Genomic DNA, 24,752 nt, shown 5'->3' on the forward strand with positions numbered 1-24,752 from the left:
CCAGTAAATCAGAGGCAGCGGGGTATGTCACATCACGGTCAGGTGATGATGGAGTGGGGAGGTGGTAGGTGGAACAGGGGGAATCAGGCGTCGGGCCACAGCCGTATCGCACCTTGGTGCTTCGTCAGGCCCCTGCGACCTGGTCATGTATCTTTTTCTGCCGTGCAGCACCACCCACAGGAGTGTATAGATTGCATGCACCAGCTATGTTATCGGAGGAATAATATGAACAGGTCATAGAGTAACAGTGCAGAATTATTTTTCTTTCTTTTGTGGTTACAACAAATTAAAATATTTATTCACGACTAATTACATGATTTTTATTAGTTAACTCACGATGAATCGTAGCTTAATCACAAAGTTTATTAAAAATCAAATATCTATATAAATCAAACAAATATCCATTTTTTATATATCACAAGTTCAGCACAGGTAGTGAATGTATAGAAATTTAAGCAGAGTTCTTTACATTTTCCCTTCTCCATGACCTTGGGTATAGACTGCACATTAAAGGGTTACTCCGCTCCCCAGCGTCCGGAACCCAATGTTACGAAAGCTGGGTGCGGGCTTCCATGTTCACGCCCGCCCCCTCGTGATGTCATGCCCCGCCCCTTCACGTCTCGCACCCTCAATACAAGTCTATGGGAGGGGGCATAGACTTTCATTGAGGGGCGGGGCCTGCAGTATAATATTAAGATTTAACAAGTTAAAAACTATGACTCAATTGTCTCTATGTGTACCTGTATGAAGTATCCTGCCCACATACGATTCATCCCCTTACTTCTATCAGTATCCATCTGGAACATCATGTGTATCCTGGAGCATGTAAAGATGGACTCTTGTTGGTCAAAGAAAACCGATGCCTGTTATTTAGGTGGAGGATATCATCTTTTTATATATATATTTTTTATATATATTTTTACTCATATTTTTCTTTATTTCTAATCATTTCACCATGTTTTATGCCATGTAACATTATTTTAATTCACTGCACGCATCCCTTGCAGTCACATTTCATGTCTGCTTATTCTTTTTTGTTCGCTATAATTTTCACACACATAACCCATCTTCCTCACTTCACTATTTATATTATTTACAAACATGTGCAACTTCACCATTCTCTCTTTATAATCACAGCCATCACCTCTCAATATCATATCACACACCACTTTCATAGCTCCATAAATTTCCAAAAAATAGGGGTTCACCCATATAACATAAACCATGGGGTTACCTACATATTCTCCATGTTCCGCACATATTTTTGTACCAGTTTTATTATTATATTATTATTATTTGGTTGGTGACATGTTATAACTGTGTTCCTAGGTTCAATATTCATAATTTGGTCCATAATATGTATATATCTTATTGTGAATGATTTTTGTTTATTTTATTTAAATATGTAGGAATTATTTCTCTCCAATTTTCCGCTTTTTCTTTTTCTTTTTTTTTCATCTCACTCACCAACTCACCTGGCACCACTTTTTCAGTACTATTCACCACTTTTATCTATGTTTACTATTCTTTAAAAGGGTATTCCAGGCCAACTGGCTCCGGAAAGTTAAACAGATTTGTGAATTACTTCTATTAAAAAATCTTAATCCTTCCAATATTATATTATATTATATTATTATTATATTATTAGCTTCTGAAGTTGAGTTGCTGTTTTCTGTCTAACTGCTTTCTTATGACTCACATCCCAGGAGCTGTGCAGCTCCTATGAGGATATTTTCCCATCATGCACAGCTCCCGGGACGTGACATCATCATTGAGAACTTCAGAAGCTAATAACTATTGGAAGGATTACGTTTTTTTTAATAGAAGTAATTTACAAATCTGTTTAACTTTCCAGAGCCAGTTGATATTTAAAAAAAAGTTTTTTCCTGGAATACCCCTTTATGTCTGGGATGTTGTACTATATGCCCACTAGATGGCAATGCTTCCCCCAACGTTATCTTTATATATGTTCATATGCGTTGTAATGTTTACATCCAGTCAATAGATTGTGCTGTTGTTCTAACTATGTAAAGTTGCCATCGGCTTCCTCGTCTCCCTGGCTCCAGCTATGTTGCGATGTCACACGCCCTGGCTCTCGACGTCACAGGCCGGGGGTCACATGATCGCGCTTCCGGGCCCAGGGAGATGACGGGGCCGAGGCGCGAAATGCTGCAGGATCAACCAGGTACACAGCTGTTTTCACTACATGTCTACAGTATATGCCTATTGTGATTGGTTCACTATTCCTACCTACCTTCATTATGAGATAGCATCTCCAGGAAGAAGGACTTCCGTCCGAAACGGTTGTAGGGGTGGATGTCTCCTGGTCACGCTTTCATTATAAATTTTTTTGTAGCTTGCACTTTTTGCATGAATGCACTTATAGGTTGTATAATACTTTTTCTGCACTTTAAGTGTATTGTCATTGTTGCCTAAATTTACCTCTTACTGATACATGTACTATATACCGTGTGCAATCTACTATATACTGTGTGCACTGTATACATGTCAAGGTATGCCACCACCTGCTGGTTCAGGTCCTGCTCCAGGTCTACCTGCTGCTGATGAGTTGCTTCACTAAGCGGGTGAAGAAAGCTACTCATCAGCGACTGTAGACTCAGGCTGCTGCTGATGGAGCTGGTACTGCTCCTGCCACCCCACCCCTTGCCAGCAGCCGCAGCCATGGCATTGGAAGGTAAGTGCAGAGGGCCCCCTGAGTCAGACCTGCAAGAGGATGGACGATGGTGCAGATAGGCATCGGCCAACTGACTACGTAACATGTTTCTTTAGTAGGTCAGTTTGTCCTCCCTCTCAGTGGGTGTAAAAAAGGCCCCCATTTTGTGCTGGAAGTGAGGGTCCAATAATGTAGCTTCCTCACAGGGCCTGAGCAAACGGCAGGTGTCACGAATCGGTACAACATATAGAGGGTGGAATTCCAATGTGTGGAATTGGGGGGATACCGTTCGGACGCTGCAGCTCAAGGAGGGTGTGCTTTGCCGTGTACGAGTGGCTGAAGTGCATGCATTGTTAGGATGTCTTGCAGATAGGGGGAACACTTCTGGAACCGCTTGACAACCAGATTGAACACATGCCATGCAGGGTGCATGTCTAAGGCTTCCTTGTCGCAGCGCAGACAAGATGTTCTTCCCATTTCCAGTTTTTGTGGAGTAAGCATGATTCGATTTCTTGATGAATGACTTTTAGCAGTTCCTCTCCTGTGTGACCCTGTTGTCCAAGGCAAACCATGTGAAGAACAGCGTGACACCGCCTGAGAGTGTGGAGGCGGAAGCAGCGGGACCTTTCCAAGTTGCTGTTGTGGCTGTGCAGGAGCCCCATTTAATTAGTGAGCCGTAAAGGACATGTATTGTCCCTGACCATAATTGGAGCTCCACACATCGGCACAGCCGTGCACTTTGGCACACACCAACAGGATCAAGGACTGGCCCACCTTCTGTACCACAAAATTGTGCAGGACTGGTACTGCCTTCTTCGCAAAGAAATGATGGCTTATGACTCTCCACCTCGGCTCAGCACAAGCCACCAGTTCTCTGAAAGTTGCAGAGGAACTGCAGCACCAGTAAATTAGACAGGAGCACATTCAACTTCTGCGTCCTTGGATGAGTGGACGCATACTGTTATCTCTTGGACATGGCTTCGCCGATGGATTGCTGGCGGAATGGCTGACTTGAAGTAGGAGGAGCAGGAGCATCTGGACCGACAGAAGATGGGTATGACACAAAGCTCCCTTTGGCTAAGGTGAGAGACATAACAGGGAGAGACATGCAACTGAGTGATGCAGCAGGCTGGACCACCGCATCGGAGCCACGGTTCTCCCAAGCCGCTTTATGGTAACGCTGGATATGTTGACGCAGGGCAGTGGTGCCAACATTGGGACCGTGGCCACGCTTCACCTTCACCTGCAACTCTCTTCTCCTGATGATGATGAAGCCCCTTCTGCACCCGGCTCCAAAGTGTGATCGGCTTCATCATAGTTACATAGTAGTTGCAGTATCTTTACATACATGTAAAGCAAAATCATCGGTAGTTGCAGTATCTTAATCATCATCGAGTTGTGTCTGCATGTCACTGATGTCCTCCTCAGGTTTCTAAATAGTGTCTGCTTCAGGACCCTGAACGCTCGAAACACCACCACCCTCGCAACATCAACTATCCTCATCACTACTTACCCGCCTAGCGGTGGAAGCGGTGGATGTCTCCTCCAATTCTTGGCCGGAGCAGTAGCTGCTAACTGTCCTCTAGATTGTCCTCACTAAATAGTGGAGCTGAACCCACAGCATAAGATACTTCTGTGGGGGAGGGAACAGCATAGGACAGAGGCAATGGGAGGACAGGGGCTGCTCCCGGGCCATGCCAACTTTGGGTTGTGTCTGAGGAACCAGCCGACTGTTGACTGGAGTGTCAGATGTCACTTTTGATGAAGTGAATGACTATGTTAACCCATCAATGACGGCAGAGGAGTTGCTGGTCAAGACATGACCGCTAGCTCATACCGGGAGCTCAGGCCTCTTGCTGTGACTCCTGCTGCCACTCGCCCCTAGTCTGCTGCGACCTCTGCCTGATGAGTTTAGGCCTCGGCCACTCCTCTGTTCCCTTCCTGGCACTTCTCTGCCTGACATATTTAGTGCGTATATGAAGGGAGGACAATACGCACCTCTACGCTTAAAACAGTATTTGTCTACAACACCAGCAGGTGTCTACTTTTGGCTGGCCTTTCACAGTATCCAGGCCCTAAAGAGTTTAACAGGAAAAAATGGTACACCACTTAGATGTACGGATGTGGTATGCACTTATGAAGGGAGGACAATGCGCTCCAGTATGCTTAAAACAGTATTTGTCTTCAACACCAGCAGGTGTGTACTTTTGGCTGGCCTTTTACAGTATCTAGGCCCTTAAGACTTTAACAGGAACAAAATGGTACACCACTTAGATGTACGTATGTGCTATGCAGTTATGAGGGGAGGACAATGCGCTCCAGTATACTTAAAACAGTATTTGTCTACAACACCAGCAGATGAGTACTTTTGGCTGGCCTTTTACAGTATCTAGGCCCTTAAGACTTTAACAGGAACAAAATGGTACACCACTTAGATGTACGTATGTGCTATGCAGTTATGAGGGGAGGACAATGCGCTCCAGTATACTTAAAACAGTATTTGTCTACAACACCAGCAGATGAGTACTTTTGGCTGGCCCTTCACAGTATTTAGGCCCTTAAGACTATAACAGGAGCAAAAGGGAACACTACTCAGATGTACGCACAGGTTACACTTAGTAGAGGACAATACGCTTTTAGTGCTCTGCTCACCCTAACTGGCTGGCTACTATTAGCTTTTCAGTTGTTGTACACACCAGTGCTGCAGCACACAGTCGCTGTGTACTACACCCAAAATTTCACTTTCTCTCTCAATCTCGCTCCCTTCCCTATCAGTGCTTCTAGGTTGGATTTGGGTTTGAGGTGAATCGCTGCTGTAAAAAAACTTTTATGTGTAACACACTGCTCTCTGTCCCTCTCTGCAATACAATGCTGATGTTACTGGGAGGGGAATCACTGCTGTAAAAATGTTTTTCTTTGCAACACACATTGCTCTCTGTCCCTCTCTCTCTCTCTCTCTCTCTGCAATAGAACGTTGATGTTACTGGGAGGTAAATCGCAGCTGTAAAAATGCTTTTCTGTGCAACACATATTGTTGTCTGTCCTTCTTTCTCTGTAATAGAACACTGATGTGACTGGCCGCAAGCTGGCTGCTGATTATATAGGGCTGCGACATCACAGAGGTGGCTGGCTGCTGATAGGCTGCATGCTGCATGTGTTTCAGGGTCATCCCACCAACCCTTGTTCCCATTCCCTGGAGCCAGGACCGCTCTAAATGGAGTTTAATTAAGCGATTCACGCAATTGAATCAAGGATATATTCGCATTAGTAACAAATCAAATTTTTCCTGAAATTCGTAATGAATTTGTAATAAAGTCAGATTTGATTCTCTCATCCCTAATCAAAATATTACATTGAACTTGGATCTTGATAAACTGAAATCCTTAACTAAACTCAAGGAAAGAGAAGGGTGGAAATATATGGGTTAATTGTCCTGTGTACGAGGACAATATATTCCTCACTATCAGAAATATTCTCTGGATCACTTTGGATCTGAAAAAAACTGGTACAGCTTGTAATATTTCATATTATGTAATTTAAAGAAAAGTCAGCCAAACCCATTAGTACACTACTGCGGTACAGAGAGTGCCTATATGCCTGTAATATAGATCTTTGGGTATTCTGTATGACATTTCCATGAGCCTAAAATGCACTAGTGATATAATTTAGCAATATGATTGTTAGGCTGCGTCCTTCATGTATTCTTTGCCTGTAGGCAAATATGTGGTTTCCGATCCACCTTGAGCCATTTTATGGTGTTGAATTAGACACCCTTCTTAGCAGTTTACAGAAATGGATAGCAATCACCAAAAATTCAAGGCATTCATCTTCGTGTAAATCTAATGGGAAATGAATTCTGTCAGATTTAATGTGTTTTCCCTACTAAAATATGTGACCAATCCTTGTTTTTAAATATGAATAATTTATAGTGCTAAAAAGTAATTGTGTCATTGATACTATTATTAAACATTTACATATCATCTCAGCATCATCTCAGCAGGATAATGTTGTTTTATGGGTGATGCAGATTGACCTTGAAAAGAAATGCATGTTCATGGTTTCAGTCCATTTACAATGCCAATGTTACATGTCATGTTCCTCTTGCTTGATATTTATTGAATCTTCTTCTTTTCTTTATGAGAGATAGGTTGCATCCCTGAGTCATACTGTTTGTACTGAATCTCAACTCCCACCCCCAAGGCCAGAAGACTAAATATTACATGCAAAATGCTCAATTGTACACTGTTCCTGGATGGAATATATCTTTTAACCTAAATATTTTTTACTATGTTTTAAATCTATTTTTGCACAATTAAAACTTTTTTTAAAAGGATTATCCCAAGATTACCGAGATAGGTTTTAAGTGATCAGTGGGTGCTTAACCGATCCCCACCAATCACAAGAATAGGGGGCAAAATTGCCCTTGTTTGAATGAAGCAGTGGTTGTGTATGTGCACTGCTACTCCATTTTAACTGTATGGGACTACTTAAGTCTAGTTTTGAAAAACATTCCCTTTCCACAGAATAAGGGATAAATGTGTGATCACAGGGGTCCAACCAATGAGACCCACATGATCTTCAGATCAAAACCCAACTCCTCCCACTGAGCATGCTAGCTTAAACCTTCTAAGACAAACTGGTCTTGGCAATGACTGCCCACTTTGTTAATCACCAGTCAAAACTGTGTGGCCGGTTGTCACTTTAGAGACCAGTTCCTTTGAAAAGTGGGGACCTGAGCACTTAAAAGGGGAGTCAGGTACCATCTGGAGATCCATGATCACACACTTATTTATTGCTTTTTAATGTAGTGCTGTACTTTTTATTGTTCTCAATTTGTGGTATATTTGACCATTTGATAATTGTATTCCTCTCCTTCGGAGGCAAGATGACTGAAGCACCATTAAACAGATCCCATAGTACACTTTAGGTGATTTATTTCAATGTCAGTCATATCAAGGTTTGGAGAGGTGAGCACCCCTCACTGGTGAGGAACGCTGTCCGGCGCTGCAGGGACGCTGCCTGTCTCAAATTCATGCAGGGCAGCGGAGGTAAAACCAAGCAGGTTTATTGATTTAAAAAGTGTACAAAAACAACGCGTTTCACAAGGAACCCCTTGCTTCATCAGGTCTGAGGTACTGCTGTATGAACAGGCTTTAAATATTAAAAAAATACGGGAGTGTTACAAAACAGAAGTGACATCATGGATTATCTCAGTGACATGCGCATTACAGGTGGGGCATATTAATGGTTAAAAACATAGCGTATTTATATTGACATCTTATATACAAATGCGAGAAATGATTAATGCATGCACATAGAAATTATATTTTGTAGGAGCGATTTCTTGATGTTTTTATGGCATTGGTATTTTTTCCTATATGCGCATAACCAAAAACCCTTACTTATATATTCATACAAATATCTATAATTCTTCACTATTACAATGCACACATACATATGTCATTTTAGGTATTTATCCCACCTAGTTTGCATATGTTTCCCATATACATCCAAATACAATTAACCATCAAATTACTGTGAACTTTAAAAAACAGAACTACAATGAATAATAACCCCAAAAATTATTTTAAACCATGAGTACAACCCCAAAAAATTATTTTAAACTATGAGTACTATCGAGGCAATCAGAGAATTAAATGAAACAAAAGTATCCATCCTCCCTGCTTGTCAATATGCATTTAACATCGGCTTTACTGCGAGCCGCTAAAACAAATAGTAACAATATACTCCAGGCTCTTTATATACATTGTTTCAACATTGTAAAAACATCCTCACTACAAAAGAAAAAATATGAATGAATATCCTACCTACCTTTCCTGCATGTCGGCAGAAAATTGGATGATGATACCTCCTGATATGTCACCCATCTAACTTATGCCCATGGCAATTTCGGTGTGGACCGATCCTCCTGAGTCCTGCATAGTTCATATAGCCACAACTAACAGCTGCATCTCAGCAAGTGAAAATACTGAAACACCTGAAAACATCGGTAACTTTGTATATAAGATGTGAATATAAATACACTATGTTTTTAACCGTTTTTAACCATTACTATGCCCCTCCTGTAATGCATTACTATGCCCCTTCTCCTGCGCATGTCACTGAGATAATCCATGATGTCACTTGTGTTTTGTAATACTCCCGCGTTTTTTAAATATTTAAAGCCTGTTCATACAGCAGTACCTCAGACCTGATGAAGCAAGGGGTTCCTTGTGAAACGCGTTGTCTTTGTACACTTTTTAAATCAATAAACCTGCTTGGTTTTACCTCCACTGCCCTGCTTGAATTTGTGACAGGCAGCGTCCCTGCAGCGCCGGACAGCGATCCTCACCAGTGAGGGGTGCTCACCTCTCCAAACCTTGATCTTCCAGACCACCATCTTCTGATGACCGGGACCAGGATGCAAGGCTGCTACAAGGATTCCTTCTAAGTGACTGCACTCATACATGCGCATGACATCTGACCACTGTCACTTTAAGCATTAATAACTCTGGGATGCTTTTACTTTTCATTCTGATTCCGAGATTGTTTTTTCATGACATATTCTACTTTATGTTAGTGGGAAATTTTCGTCGATACTTGCATAATTTCTTGGTGAAAAATTCCAAAATTTGATGAAAAAATTTAAAATTTTGCATTTTTCTAACTTTCAAGCTGCTTGTAAGGAAAATAGACATTCCAAATAAATCATATATTGATTCACATATACAATATGTCTACTTTATGTTTGCATCATAAAGTTGACATGTTTTTACTTTTGGAAGACATCAGAGGGCTTCAAAGTTCAGCAGCAATTTTCCAATTTTTCACAACATTCTCTAAATCAGAATTTTTCAGGGACCAGTTCAGTTTTGAAGTGAATTTCAAGGACCTTCATATTAGAAATACCCCACAAATGACCCCATTATAAAAACTGCACCCCTCAAAATATTCAAAATGACATTCAGTAAGTGTGTTTACCCTTTAGGTGTTTCACAGGAATAGCAGCAAAGTGAAGGAGAAAATTCAAAATCTTCATTTTTTTTACACTCGCATGTTCTTGTAGACCCAGTTTTTGAATTTTTAATAGGAGAAAAATCCCCCCAAAATTTGTAACCCAATTTCTCTCAAGTAAGGAAATACCTCATATGTGTATGTCAAATGTTCGGCGGGTGCAGTAGAGGGCTCAGAAGGGAAGAAGCGATAATGGGATTTTTGAGAGTGAATTTTGTTGAAATGGTTTTTGAGGGGCATGTCACATTTAGGAAGCCCCTATGGTGCCAGAACAGCAAAAATAAACAAATACATGGCATACTATTTTGGAAACTACATCCCTCAAGGCATGTAACAAGGGGTCCAGTGAGCCTTAACACCCCACAGGTGTTTTTTTTGTTAAAGTCAAATGTGTGAATGCCCCAAAAAATTTCACCAAAATGCATTTTTTCCCCAAATTTTACATTTTTACAAGGGATAATAGGAGAAAATGCCCCGCAAAATTTGTAACCCAATTTCTTCTGAGAATGGAAATACCCAATGTGTGGACGTCAAGTGTTCTGCTGGCGCACTACAATGAGGAGCACCATTGAGCTTTTGGAGAGAGAATTTGTTTGGAATGGAAGTCGGGGGCCATGTGCGTTTACAAAGCCCCCCTGGTGCCAGAACAGTGGACCCCCCACATGTGACCCCATTTTGGAAACTACATTTTTCATTTTCACGGATCACTGTTCCAAAAATCTGTCAGACATCTGTGGGGCATAAATGCTCATGATACGTTTTTCATTTTTACTGGGGGGACAGTGTAAGGGGGTGTACATGTGGTGTTTTACACTACATTATGGGGAAAATGTATCAAAACCTGTGCAACAGAAAATTTGTCCAGTTGCCCTTAGCAATCAACCAGATTGCTTGTTCCATTTTGTAGAGGCCTTGCTAAAAATGAAAGAAGCAAGCTGATTGGTTGCTATGGGAAACCGGGCAACCTTTCCTCTGGACAGGTTTGATAAATCTCCCCCTATGTGTTAGTGTAGTGTAGTGTTTTTAGGGTACATTCACAAGGGCGGGTTTACGGTGAGTTTCCTGCTAGGAGTATGCACTGTGGCAGCTCAAACTAGAAGCAGGAAACCACTGTAAACCCACCCGTGTGAATGTACCCTGTACATTCACATGGGGGGGGGGGGGGGGCAAGCCTCCAGCTGTTGCAAAACTACAGACAGACTGTGCATACTGGGAGTTGTACTTTTGCAACAGCTGGAGGCACACTGGTTGGAAAACCTTCAGTTAGGTTCTGTTACCTAACTCAGTATTTTCCAACCAGTGTGCCTCCAGCTGTTGCAAAACTTCAACTCCCAGCATGTACTGATCGCCGAAGGGCATGCTGGTAGATGTAGTTATGCAACAGCTGGAGGTATGTAACTACAACTCCCAGCATGCTTCCAGCTGTTGCAAAACTACAACTCCCAGCATGCTGTTTGTGCATGCTGGGGTTTGCAGTTTTGCAACATCTGGAGGGCTAAAATTTAGAGACCACGGCACAGTGATCTCCAAACTGTGGCCCTCCAGATGTTGCCAAACTACAAATCCCAGCATGCCCAGACAGCAAACTGTTGTGTGGGCATGCTGGGAGTTGTAATTCTGCAAGATCTAGAGTGCCACAGTTTAGAGACCACTGCACAGTGATCTTCAAACTGTATCCCTCCAGCTGTTGCAAAACTACAAATCCCAGCATGCCCAAACAGCTGTCTGGGCATGCTGGGAGTTGTAGTTTTGCAACATCTGGAGGGCTGCAGTTTAGAGACCACTGCATAGTGGTCTCAAACTGTAGCCCTCCAGATGTTGCTAGGCAACTACTCACCAGCTTCCGTAGGATCCATGGACCCTGCCCCACGCCATCGCCACCGAGGATCGCCGCCGAGGGTAAGTGAGCTCCGCCGCCGGTCACCATCGGTTCCTCTGCTCTGCCCGAACAACAGTGGGTGGGCAGAGCGGGGGAACCGAACATTAACACCTCTGCCCCCGATCTGCTATTGGTCGATCGCTTCTGATCGACCAATAGCAGGGATAGGAGGGTGGCACCCCTGCCACCTAACTTCTGGTGTCTTGGACACCCCCGATCCCCCTTATTTTCCAGGTCACCGGGTCAGCAGAGACCCGTATTACCCAGAATCGCCGCAAATCGCTGCTGTGAATTCACCGACATGGGGGTGAGATCGCCGACATGGGGGGTCTCAGGACGCCCCTGGGCATTGGCACGGAATGCCTGCTGATAGATATCAGCAGTTATCCAGGTCTGGTCCCCGCCCGGCACGAGGTGGGGATGGAAAATTCCACGGGAGTACAGGTACGCTCTTGGTCCTTAAGTACCAGTGAGCAAGAGCGTACCCATATGCCCATGGTCCTTAAGGGGTTAAAGACATTTTATAATTTATGAAAAAAGACTTGTAAATTTCATAATCATAATTTAACATTCTAATAGGCTATAGATAAATAAACACTTATTTACATAAATAAAAAGCTACACAGCTATCTGGATTGGAGCGTGAATGTGGGAGGTTTTTAGGATATCTTTAGGATATGAAGAGTGCTGTAGAAATGACACTAATGTGAAGAAATTCTTACAAAAACATCATAGGTGTTCATAGCCATTAAATCATTTAATTAAAGTGGTGATTTGACTCTAAGTAAGGTTTGTGTTTATAATGTGAAAGTGTACAAAACATTTTATTGTGTTTCATTCAGGCTTCAGTTTTTGAGAACTTTTGTAGTTTGCAGACTTTGCTTAAAGACGTTCTATAATATATGAAAAGTGACATGTACATTTTTAAATACTATTTAATATAATTTCAATAATTGCTATACATAAAAGCTAGGTAAGATATCCAGAATGGAAGGGAACTCTTGTCACTACAGTATCTCATGGCATGAAGGACATTTCCAAAAGAATCTGCATGTCATACTGAATAACAGTATTATTTCACTAACCCAGCACACACCCTATGCGTATTACGGCAAGGCAAAGTGTTCTACACCCCTATTGAGGCTCTCTGTAGCCCAGAAATAGTCATTTTTCAATAGCAATTTACGTCAAATTAATTCGGATCTGTGGTGTCCCGGTACCGTATTTCATACGTTACCTTTTTGGAGGTCCCCATAGTCAGAGTCCCAAGCAACGTCGGGGGTCCCTCTCTAGTTATCCCCTTGTCACCCTCAGTTATTCTATGACCGTATAGAAGTTCTTATAAATATAAGTATAGATATCTGTATATATGTATTTGCCTACATGTTCAAGCGTAGCAGGACCTGCGGGTCACGTGATTAGGTTGGAACTCTATGGTTTTGCTACAGGACCTTTGGAGATTCCCATGACGTGTTCACCCACAATGCAATGTAACGGTGAGTGACAGTTGTTGTGGACCAATCCAAAACGGCCAGCCCCTGCCCATATAAGGGACCCGCGCCATCTTGATCGCTCTCTTGGGTTGTTGACTCTGGAAGAAGTAGGACCTCCGCAGCTTACAAGATGATTTACTAGGCCAAAGCTTTGCAGCCTTGGCCTCTAACATAGCGGATAGACTAAGCAATTCCCCGCTACTCACCGCAAGATCACTGGACCTAAACACACCCTTAAATCCAGCGGATCTATGCTACAAAATAAGCTAAATTGAGCTTATCTGATCCCAACCAACTGTCAATCGCTGCTCAGCTACATCTATAGAGACTCTGTTATCTGGACTGTTACTATTGCTGCATGTACAGAAATTATTCACTAAAAGTTCCTGCAAGTTTTCAGTTAACAGTGGTTGTGGACAATCCTTTGTTTCTGCATCACATATTGCTCTTGGGAAGGGTGGCAATAGGCCAGTCAAGAATTACAGTATTTAAACCTCACCCTGGCGTCACGAGTGACAAGGGTTAACAAAGCCCTTTATCATGCCGAACAGCAGCACCCTTACTACCCTACACCTTACAAGGCTTGCCACACAATCCCCCACCACAGATCGAACCACATTTTTGTGGGAAAATTTGTCAAATCCACCTAATCAAATTTTTTTAAAATTCACTCATCTCTACCTAATACAAATAGTCATCTCTCAAAGTGTTTAATTAGTAATATTGCGACCCCTTAGTACCCCAATAGGCATGATACTTAATAGAGTGCCCTATAAGTAATAGTAACCCACATAGTGCCTCAACAGTAATAATGCTTACTGGAGTGCCTCCCATGGTGTCCCAATAGTAATAATAATGGTATCTAGAGAACCCTATCAGAGTGTTTCCCTAGAGTAAGCTCTTTAGTAAGAACATTCTGCATAGAAATACAGCTCACCCAGACAGCACTTTTAGTAATATTGCTTCCCATATTTCAAGAGGAAAAAAAAATCTTACCTGACTGCTGTCTTTTTTTAGTGGTGTGATGCCAGTCCCAAGCCCTCATCTGGCGTAAGCCCTCAGCTGCCTGTGGTCCAGCAGATGTGTAAGGTAATCATCTGCCTGAGCTGTAGATCCAACCTTTCACAGACTGCAAGCCTATAGTGACCTGTTATTTTTAGGAAAAATGGTTCTGGGCTGCTCAGGAACCCCAAATTCTCTACTGCCAAAATATTAAAGCATAAAAAATATCCCTTGAATATATAAGTACCACATAGATAATGCCTCCTACAGTAATTCGTGCCACAAATGGTGCCTTCAAAATAATAGTGCCCAGCAAACAGTGCCCTTGACTATTCTACTGATCCTATGCAGTACCCCAAAAATAACTGTTACAACTAGAATGTCTTCAACAGTAATAGATGTCTTCCATAGTTCCCTGAAAAGTAAATGAGCCAGGGTTCCCCTGTTAGAAATAAAGTGCCTTACCAGGACATTTAGGCACATCTTGTATACCCACTTAGACATGAAGGCATGACTCCTCCATTTCTTACACACCTTTACAAAAGCACGGTCTATATCTCTTTAGCAGCTGCCATTTAGTGTATTTTCCAGTGTGTTAGTTTAAGTTAGTTCACATTGTTTGCCAGATATCTGTCACTATTGGTTGCTCCCCAAGTCCGCACACTGGCGGTTACACTATATCGTTGAATTACAAACAGGTGCTACTCACAGAACTAGACAGTTTTATTCTTAGAAAGACATTGGGGGATATTTATAAAGATTGTCTTTGGTAAGTTATTTTTTAGCAATTTTTTTTGCTAAAACAATATATCCCTTCATAACACAATTTTGCATGATTTATCAAATTTTTTGTGACTTTTCGACACAAAAAGCCACAAATGTGACTTTCCATGTAACTTGGTAGTTTTGTAAGACGGGTCTGACCTGGCTCAGGTTTGCGACTTTTTGGAGGGATATTTCAACATTTTGTGCGACATTCACAGTTTATAAATATGTTACCATTGGAAGTAAAAAAAAACAAAAAAAAAAACAAACCTTAAGAAAGTGAGTTTGCACAAATTGCCTTACACTTGTAAACAACAGGAAAGCCACACAGAATAGTGCTTAGGGGCACATGCAACATGTTATGCGCCAAATGTAAGCCCTAAAAAAACTACTTCTGAATAGCTTTATAAATCTCCTCCATAGTCTGGCAGTTAAAATTGAGAATAGAATATATCACATAATTGCTTTTGTTAAATTAACAGGGAAGATATATATATATATATATATATATATATATATATATTTATGTTTTGCCCACTTAGAGGATTTATTTTCTATTCCCTATAAAGTGCCAACACAGTCAAAAGTGGTGTACAGAGATTACTGCTCACAATAGTACCCATCCCCAATGGCACAATGTCATTTGCATGTTAGGTATGTGTATACACTAATGCCCATTAACCCATCACTATCATTTTGGAATAAACTGTAAGAGTAAACGGTAGAAGAAAACTCAATACAAATGGAAAATTTTGTTTAGAACGAGGACAACTGTACATTATGTGAATTCTGTAAAGAGAATTAAGGCTTCAGGAGAATTTGGACAAAAATAGAAACAGACATTAAAACTTTAACCAAATCAGTAGATATTTTTGAGTCCATTGGGAACAGTGCTGCTGGTATGCTCGACAGGCTGGACTCATGGGAAGACAGCTGAATAGTACTGCTCTGAGTGGTGCATTAAAATGTAGAAAAGGTGAACTTTATCCTAGAATGAAGCCTTTATAAACCAACACACTAAAAGCTTTTACTTTACTTTAGTTTTTTATAACATTTAGACTTCTAAGTAATCATCAAATGTTATGTTTTGCCAGGCAAGGACCTTCCTTAACCTTATGGGTACATGATTCACATGTACAGGATCTGTGACAGATATCAATGCAACTAAATGATTAAACATATTATCAAATCTGCAACACATACTGTACAGGGGGGCAAATAAGTATTTAGTCAGCCACCAATTGTTCACCCACTTAAAAAGATGAGGGAGGCCTTTTATTTTCATCATAGGTACACTTCAACTATGAGAGACATAATGAGAAAAAAAAAATCCATAAACTCACATTGTCTGATTTTTAAAGAATTTATATGCAAATTATGGTGGAAAATAAGTATTTGGTCACCTACAAACAAGCAACATCTCTGGCTCTCACAGACCTATAACTTCTTCTTTAATAGTCTCCTCTGTCCTCCACTCGTTACCTGTATTAATGGCACCTGTTTAAACTTGTTATCAGTATAAAAGACACCTGTCCACAATCTCAAACAGTCATGCTCCAAACTGCCCTATGGCCAAGACCAAAGAGCTGTCGAAGCACACCAGAAACAAAATTGTAGACCTGCACCATGCTGGGAAGACTGAATCTGCAATAGGCAAGCAGCTTGGTGTAAAGAAATCAACTGTGGGAGCAATTATTAGAAAATGGAAGACATACAAGACCACTATAATCTCCCTCGCTCCGGGGCTCTATGCAAGATCTTACCCCGTGGTGTCAAAATGATCTCAAGAACGGTGAGCAAAAATGCCAGAACCACACAGGGGACCTGCAGAGAGCTGGGACCAAAGTAACAAAAGCTACCATCAGTAAAACACTATGCTGCCAGGGACTCAAATCATGCAGTGCCAGACGTGTCCCCCTGCTTAAGCCAGTACATGTCTGGGCCCGTCTGAAGTTTGCTAGAGAGCCTTTGGATGATCCAGAAGAGTATTGGGATAATGTCATATGGTCAGATAACACCAAAGTAGAACTTTTTGGTAAAAATTAAACTCGTCGTGTTTGGAGGAGAAGAATGCTGAGTTGCATCCAAAGAACACCAGACCATACCCACCCATGGGGGTGGAAACATCATGCTTTGGGGCTGATTTTATGCTAAGGGACCAGGACAACTGATCCGTGTAAAGGAGAGAATGAATGGGGCCATGTGTCATGAGATTTTGAGTGAAAATCTCCTTCCATCAGCAAGGGCATTGGAGATGAAACGGGGCTGGGTCAGTTAACATGATAATGATCCCAAACTCACCGCCCGGGCAACGGAGGTGTGGCTTTGTAAGAAGCATTTCAAGGTCCTGGAGTGGCCTAGCCAGTCTCCAGATCTCAACCCCATAGAAAACCTTTGGAGGAAGTTGAAAGTCTGTGTTGCCCAGCGAACATCACTGCTCTAGAGGAGATCTGCATGGAGGAATGGGCCAAAATACCAGCAACAGTGTGTGTCAGGCCCAAGGCCTGATTATGGAACCATACATGTGTTTTTATTGTATCTGTGTATAAACTAAGACCTGGGGGTGAGAGGTCATTCAGACTTTGGGTTTGTGTATTGCATTTTATTGGGGGTCTGGCTGTTTGGTTTCTCCTTTGAAGTCATGCATTCTGGTCCCATCATATAATCAAACAGATAAGGGGTCAGGAAGAGAGATGCTCCACCTGGTGGGATCAGAGGGGAGGGGGGGATGGAGTTTCCCTCCAAAGAAGCAGATAAGACTTGAATTGCTGGACTCAACTGTTGTACAAGGCTGTGCCACAAGCTGTCAAGACCATCCTAAGAACAGCACTCTCATGGACTGCTATATCATCATGCTGTAAGAACTTCATCTTTTGTTTTCTGAACTTGTCTTGCTCTTTTATATATTTTTGTACCTGTATGTCATTTGTTTCTGTATATATGTATGTATATATATATATATATATATATATATATATATATATATATATATATATATATGAAGGAAAGAACAAGGTCCGGCACTAGGTTGCAGGTAAAAACTTCTTATTTCTTTATTTGAAGATTCTGCAGTACAGGGTAGAAAGGCTGACGCGTTTCGCTAAAGAGCTTAATCGTAGACTCAGTCTAAGAAATAAGAAGTTTTTACCTGCAACCTAGTGCCGGACCTTGTTCTTTCCTTCACAAGTGAGCAGCCGGAGGCGGTACCGGATGGTCTGCGGCACAGGTGGCGAGGTGGGCGTGCACAGGGTGAGCGACTCACAATTCAGCCTTTGATATATATATATATATATATATATATATATCACTGTGATACCTTTTATCAAATTAAATGTTTAATTAATCAGCTCTGGTCTTTGATCTCTAAATATATGAGCTCACCTTTCTGAAGGCAGCTCTGGTGGAAACATGTTTATCTAAGGGTTAATTTGGTGACTTGCTGGGACTAGTAGTGGATACCCAGAGGTCTGGTGGCCTTAACCCTTGCACCATCACACTCTTTCTAGCGTCTTAGCTGGACTGATAGGGTGTGATCGTGACAGTGTGTGAAAACCTTGTGAATACTTACAGAAATGTTTGACCTCTGTCATTGCCAACAAAGGGTATATAACAAAGTATTGGCTTTTGTTATTGACCAAATACTTATTTTCCACCATAATTTGCAAATAAATTCTTTACAAATCAGAAAATGTGATTTTATGGATTTTTTTTCTCATTATGTCTCCTATAGTTGAGGTATACCTAAGATGACAATGACAGGCCTCTCTCATCTTTTTAAGTGGGAGAACTTGCACAATTGGGGGCTGACTGAATACTTTTTAGCCCCACTGTATGTGTGAATGTACCCTAAGGGTATAGTCACACATACAGTATCCTGCACATATTTGATGCGCAGGATTTCAAGCTACAGATTTGAAGCTGTGTTCAGTCATTTAGTTTACATTGCAATCTGCAGCATAAAATCTGAAGATTCAAATCCTGCACATCAAATATGTGCAGAATACTGTATGTGTGAATATACCCTAAGAATATTTGGTATGGATTTGTTGGGGATATGCTGCAGGGGAAATTAGTGTGGATATGTCGAATAAAAATACAAATCTGCAACAGGGTAGATTTAGTGCAGATTATGACCATTAAAGGTGTATTCCAGGAAAAAACTTTTTTTTATATATCAACTGGCTCTAGAAAGATAAACAGATTTGTAAATCACTTCTATTAAAAAAATCTCAATCCTTCAAGTACTTATCAGCTGCTGAAGTTAAGTTGTTCTTTTCTTCAGAGACTGCACTCTAATGACACCTGTCTCGGGAGCTGTCCAGAATAGCAGCGAATCCCCATAGCAAACCTCTTATGCTCCGGACAGTTCCTGAGACAGACAGAGGTGTCAGCAGAGAGCACTGTTGTCAGACAGAAAAGAACAACTCAACTTCAGCAGTTGATAACTTTTGTAAGGATTAAGATTTTTTAATGGAAGAAATTTACAAATCTGTTTGACTTTCTGGAGCCAGTTGATCTGATTTCCTGGAATACCCCTTTAAGGTCAAAGGGTAAAATCTGTATTAACACCCCAGTTGGTCCACAAAATAGTGCATATTCAAGATGTTTTTTTATTATTATTATTGTTGTTTTTTTTTGCAGTATTTGAAAGAAGTGTGAGAATTGACAAAGCTGGAACTGTAATCTCCTTTAGATTACCCAAACACAAATTTGCTGTAGAAAATCTGCAGCAGAAAATCCCTATTTTCTTTTTTTTTCAATCAAGCCACTCCTCCCTCTGTTAAACCTTCTTTAAAAAATCTTCTTAATCCCCTCCTGTTACATGCTGCCCAAGTCTCTGTAAAGAGAATAGGTGTTGAGTGAGACTTGATTGAGCTCAAAGAGCAGAGACAGAGAGACACAGAGAGACTGCAAAGAGACTGCTAACTGTAAGGGCCTCCCTCAGGTATTGATAGCTTAGACTGATAGCTTAGAGTAAAGCTCTATCATGCCCTTCATGTTGCTTCTGCTTTTTAGTGTACTCTATAAGATATAGAACAACAGGATGCCCTCTTCTGTATATTTGCAGAGTATGGGAGCCATCATAGAAACTAGGCTTCACCTACTTGCTCACGGGCAATAATTACAGATGAATCATGCTGAGCAGAAATCTGCAAACAAATGCCATATACAAGTTATACATGTATAAGGACCAGAGAACTGTATTCATCATGTAAACACATGTCCTGTGTGTTTACATGAGGAATACAGTTCTCTGGTCCTTATACATGTATAACTTGTATACAGCATTTGTTTGCAGATTTCTGCTCAGCATGATTCATCTGTAATTATTGCCCGTGAGCAAGTAGGTGGAGCTCATCCTAAAAAGTTAGCTGAAATGACTGGTACTCTTTAAAAATGCATGATGTATGTCTTCTATTTTCCTTAAAGTGGTTGTTTGGAGACAGAAACAATCTGTATATGGTGTCAAAATATATAATATTGCAACTTACTAATATAGTGTTATTATCCAAAGTAAACAGATCATCAGTTTCCTTTTCCTAAAGTCAAGATCTTATTGTAAGCTATGTGACGTCACAGCCTCAGCAGTCAGCGCTGATACCTTCCCCCTCCCTTTTCCTAGTGTCAGCAAAGGATCACAGTGATGTGAAGGAAATGGATAGTTTTACAGCTCATTAGTTTTATGACTTATTAGCTACAGCAGAAGGGAACCTCATTTTCAGTCACAGCAATGCAGATTGAGAACAAGACTCCCTGCTGCCTTATCTAATGAGTTATAAAGACAATGAGCAGTAATATGGGTGGAATGACAACTCATGGGACCCCCAAGCTATAAAGAATCACGGGGCCCCCGTGCACCACCCACCCATGTGTGAGCAACACCTATATGCCCAGCCCACAAACAATTTGCAATTAGCTATGTTCACGCGGCAGAATTTCCAAGTGGAATTTCACAGAAATATTCCACTCAGAAATTTGTTCCATTCATCCCATTGATTTCTACTGGATTCTGCAGCACCTTGCATGCACAGGATGGAAACATCTGCCACGGAAATCCTGATTTCAGCATCCGCAGAAACAATGAACATGCTCGTTGTTTCTGCAGATTCTGCTCAGACCTTCTGCAAATGTTTCACTACGTGAACATAGCCTTAGTAGTATGCCATTACATGAAGTGTTTTTCTGTTTGTTTTAAACCCAATAAAACACTTTTAGGGTATGGTCCCACGTACCACTTACACAGCCTATTTCATGCTGCGCAAAATCTGCTGCTGCAGTGGGAAATATGCTACGTAATCCCGATCACCATACACACAGGGCTTTCCGGTGGCATCCCTGTGTGTGCAGTGAGTTTTGGAGGGGAGGCTGTGAGCCAGCGTGACTGTGAAGCATACCTTTATGAACCTGCATGTAAAAATTTGTGCTTCTAGAAAAGACATTCACGATATTGGGAAAGCTGTGTGTGACAGTAAGACCCTGTAATCATTACAGGGCCATGAGTCATTTCATGGTCTGACTCTCACACATAACTTTCTCAAGCTCCTGAATGGTACATGATATGCTTAGTACTGACACATTTTTTGCCATTCAGGAGCCTGGGAAAGCTGTGGCCTGGTCTGGGAGTTCATGCACTGTGGCCTGGTCTGGGCTTCCCTGTACTGAGGGAGGGGGGGGGGGGCTGCTGTAGACAGGGAGGGTGCTGGAAGGGAAGGGGTGGACATGGATGGTGTGTATGTGTATATGGGGTGTTTGAAGTACACAGAGTGACCCATGTTAACCAACTCAGAAGGAATCCTGTAGTGCCGGGCTCCTGCATCCTCCACGCTGATCAGTAGCTCTTCCTGCTTGCGGGGGTCATGTGATGTCACATGACTCTTGCAGTGCAGGGAAAGCTGCTGATCAGCAGGAGGATACAGGAGCTGAATGTGCCCCCTTGCAAGCTCTAGCCTCCAATTCTGGAACACAGGGTCCCATTGAGGGGGGGGGGGGAGACTTTACTAAAATAAATGACTTTTTTTTTCTTTTCTCTGCAACTTGATAAGCAAACAGGAGCTAAGGAGTAATGTCACAGCTTGCATGGAAATCCTGCACTTCTGGGTTCTGGGAAAGGAAGAGCACAGCTGAAATGGATGATCTGTGCTGAATTAAACATTTTGACACCATACACAGGTTTTGTTTCTGCACCAGGTCTAAAAACCTTGATTGGCTTTGCTGAGTGAACTTCATCCAGTATTAGGGTGCATTCCCACACGGCGTATTTTGCTGCGTATTTGCTGCGTATTTGGTGCTGCGTATTTTCCTACCCATTGACTTCAACAGGGAAAATAAAATATGCAGCAGCAAATACGCAGCAAATACGCCGTGTGGGAACGTACCCTTAGAGTTGAGTAAGCGAAGCCTGGTGAACCCGATCTTACTCAGATCTGTTGGGTTAAATCATCTCATAGGCTCGTCGTTATCATGACAAGAAGGGATGAGGAGCACATTGCGTTTTGGTGTCTGAATGAATGAAGGAAGTACTAGGAACATTAGCAGGAAGATTACATGACCACAAGTTATCCAATCATTGCTTGCATTATTTAAAAGACAGCTCCCAGGCAAATCAGGAGACTGCATAGGGGTGGGTTTAAAAGGCTGATAAAAACCTATGCACTGCATTGCGGCTGCCATCTTGGAGAGAAAACTGAGAGAGAAAGTGGAGCTACTGATCCCAAAAAGTCTTTACAAATCTAATAGAAAGCAAAGCTGAGCAAAGCATTGAGCAGTAGGCAGAGTCTAATCAGACATTTATTGTTTCTACCTGTGTTTAACATAAATATGCATTGAAAGCCACTTGACTACTTGGTGTTATCTGCCTGTCCAGGCCAAGAACCAAACACTTACAGACAATTTTTTTTTTTTGGATTGCCTTCTCAATGATTTTTCTTTGGAGCCAACTCCATATCTATTTGTGTATATACCTGTCTGTCTGTCTATCTAAGTAAATATATATATATATATATATATATATATATATATATATATATATATGTAATTTTCTTCAAAGCAACTAAACACATTTTCATAGTCTTTAAAAGAGGTAGAAGAACATTTGAAAAATGACTGGCTGACCGCAACGATACATTTTGCAACAAAGGCTCCTGCTTCCGCTCTGCTTCATGAAAAGAAATGCAATCAGAGTTATTGTACGTTTCTTCTAAACAATCAACTGCTTGACAATTGTATGCTCTGTACAGTATGTAATCTTACACGCAGGCATACTGGAGTTTTGGCCATTTGTAAGCTTTTTCCTGTAGTTAGATCATGGCCTCTGCCTTGTAAAGCTTACTTTGTTATGGTGTTTTAATGGTAGCTAAGCCCTCTCCTTTCAATCATTTCATTCCCCGTGAGTTGAATACCTTTTTGAGTGACAGCTGAACTTATTGTTGAGTGTTATATCTATCCTTAAAGAAAGAGAACTTTAAGTTGCTATTCATTTTTTTCTTCTCCTTAGTATTGGACAGATTACTATTTACAATGGAATATATCTGAATATCCCGGAGTGAAGAATGTTCGATTTCCAGATGGACAGATTTGGAGGCCGGATATCCTTCTATATAACAGGTATGTTTTTGCCTTGCACAAAAGCTTTTTGCTTGGATTAACTGTACATGATGATAGAGTACTAAAAATTTATGTCATTATTGCTTGCCTGTCACATTGTAAAAATAGCATATTATACTACAGAAGAGTTGGGAGCGTTTCTGCTTATTATCAGGTAATGCCAAATTGTAAGCTAAATTTCTATGCAAGTTTGCTTATGTACAGCTTAAGTGTGTATGAGAATAGACATATGTACTGTGGCTGTCACATTATTTCCAGGCTCCAGCTGAATTATGAGTGACTGGGGGTCATGTTGTATAGAAACTAGTACAAAGATAACAACAGAAGTGTTGCCTATGGCAGCCAGTAAGATGTCTGTTCCATTTTCTAACCTTCGCTGCTGAAATGACAATTGCAATCTGATTTCTTGCCTAAAGCAACACTTAACTTAACTATAGGGATTTTTTTTTAAACCTGACCCCCATTGACTCTCATCCATCTAGTAACAGCTTTTGGAAGTTTTAGTATATTCCCACTTTATCACCCTAACCTTAAACCAGTCCATATTAAAGCTGCGACCTTCAAAGGAGACATTGGTTTAAATAAATAGCATTCTTTTCATACTTAAAGGGGTACACCGGTGGAAAACTTGTAAAATTACTTGTCTTAAAAAATCTTGATCTTTTTGGTACTTTTTAGCAGCTCTATGCTGCAGAGGAAATTCTTTACTTTTTGAATTTCTTTTTGTCTTGTCCACAGTGCTCTCTGCTGACACCTCTGTTCGTGTCAGGAACTGTCCAGAGCAGCATAGGTTTGCTACAGGGAGTTTCTCCTGCTCTGGACAGTTCCTGATCCGGGCATCAGGTGTCAGCAGAGAGCACTGTGGACAAGAGAAAAAAAAATTCATAAAGAAAGATTTCCTCTGTAGCAAACAGCTGCTAATAAGAAGGATGACAATTTTTTAATAGAAGTCATTTACAAATCTGTTTAACTTTCTGGCACCAGTTGATTTAAAAAGAAAAAGATGTTTTCCACTGGAGTACCCCTTTAACTTTTAGCATTTTGGTCTTATCCTTCTCACCTTTAAAATCCATAACTCTTTTAATTTTCCACTTAAAGGGCCATTTGAGGACTTTTTTTGCAGAGCTAACTGTACTTTGTAATTACATCATTTAATTTACCACAAAATCTTCAGCAAGGCCCAAAAAAAAAATATTTGTGGGCCAAAATTGAAAAAAAAAAAAATATATATATATAATTATATATATATATAATGCATCTTGCAACTTTTTGGGGGGGCTATTTCTCCACAGTGCCTTTTATTTTTAATAGGTTTTGTTTT

At 41.1% G+C, this 24,752-nt stretch overlaps 1 protein-coding gene across 4 annotated transcripts in view; it reads left to right on the forward strand.

Moving 5' to 3' along the window:
* CHRNA7 (cholinergic receptor nicotinic alpha 7 subunit) overlaps nucleotides 1-24,752 on the forward strand; it is a 247,095-nt gene that overhangs the window by 126,116 nt on the left and 96,227 nt on the right. For all 4 annotated transcript variants that reach the window (XM_056572456.1, XM_056572459.1, XM_056572458.1 and 1 more), the window contains one exon: nucleotides 23,322-23,431. In XM_056572456.1, coding sequence (XP_056428431.1) covers nucleotides 23,322-23,431 — 110 coding nt within the window. The remainder of the gene's footprint in view (nucleotides 1-23,321; nucleotides 23,432-24,752) is intronic.

This window comes from Hyla sarda, chromosome 4 (genome assembly GCF_029499605.1).
Source record: "Hyla sarda isolate aHylSar1 chromosome 4, aHylSar1.hap1, whole genome shotgun sequence".
NCBI lineage: Eukaryota > Metazoa > Chordata > Amphibia > Anura > Hylidae > Hyla > Hyla sarda.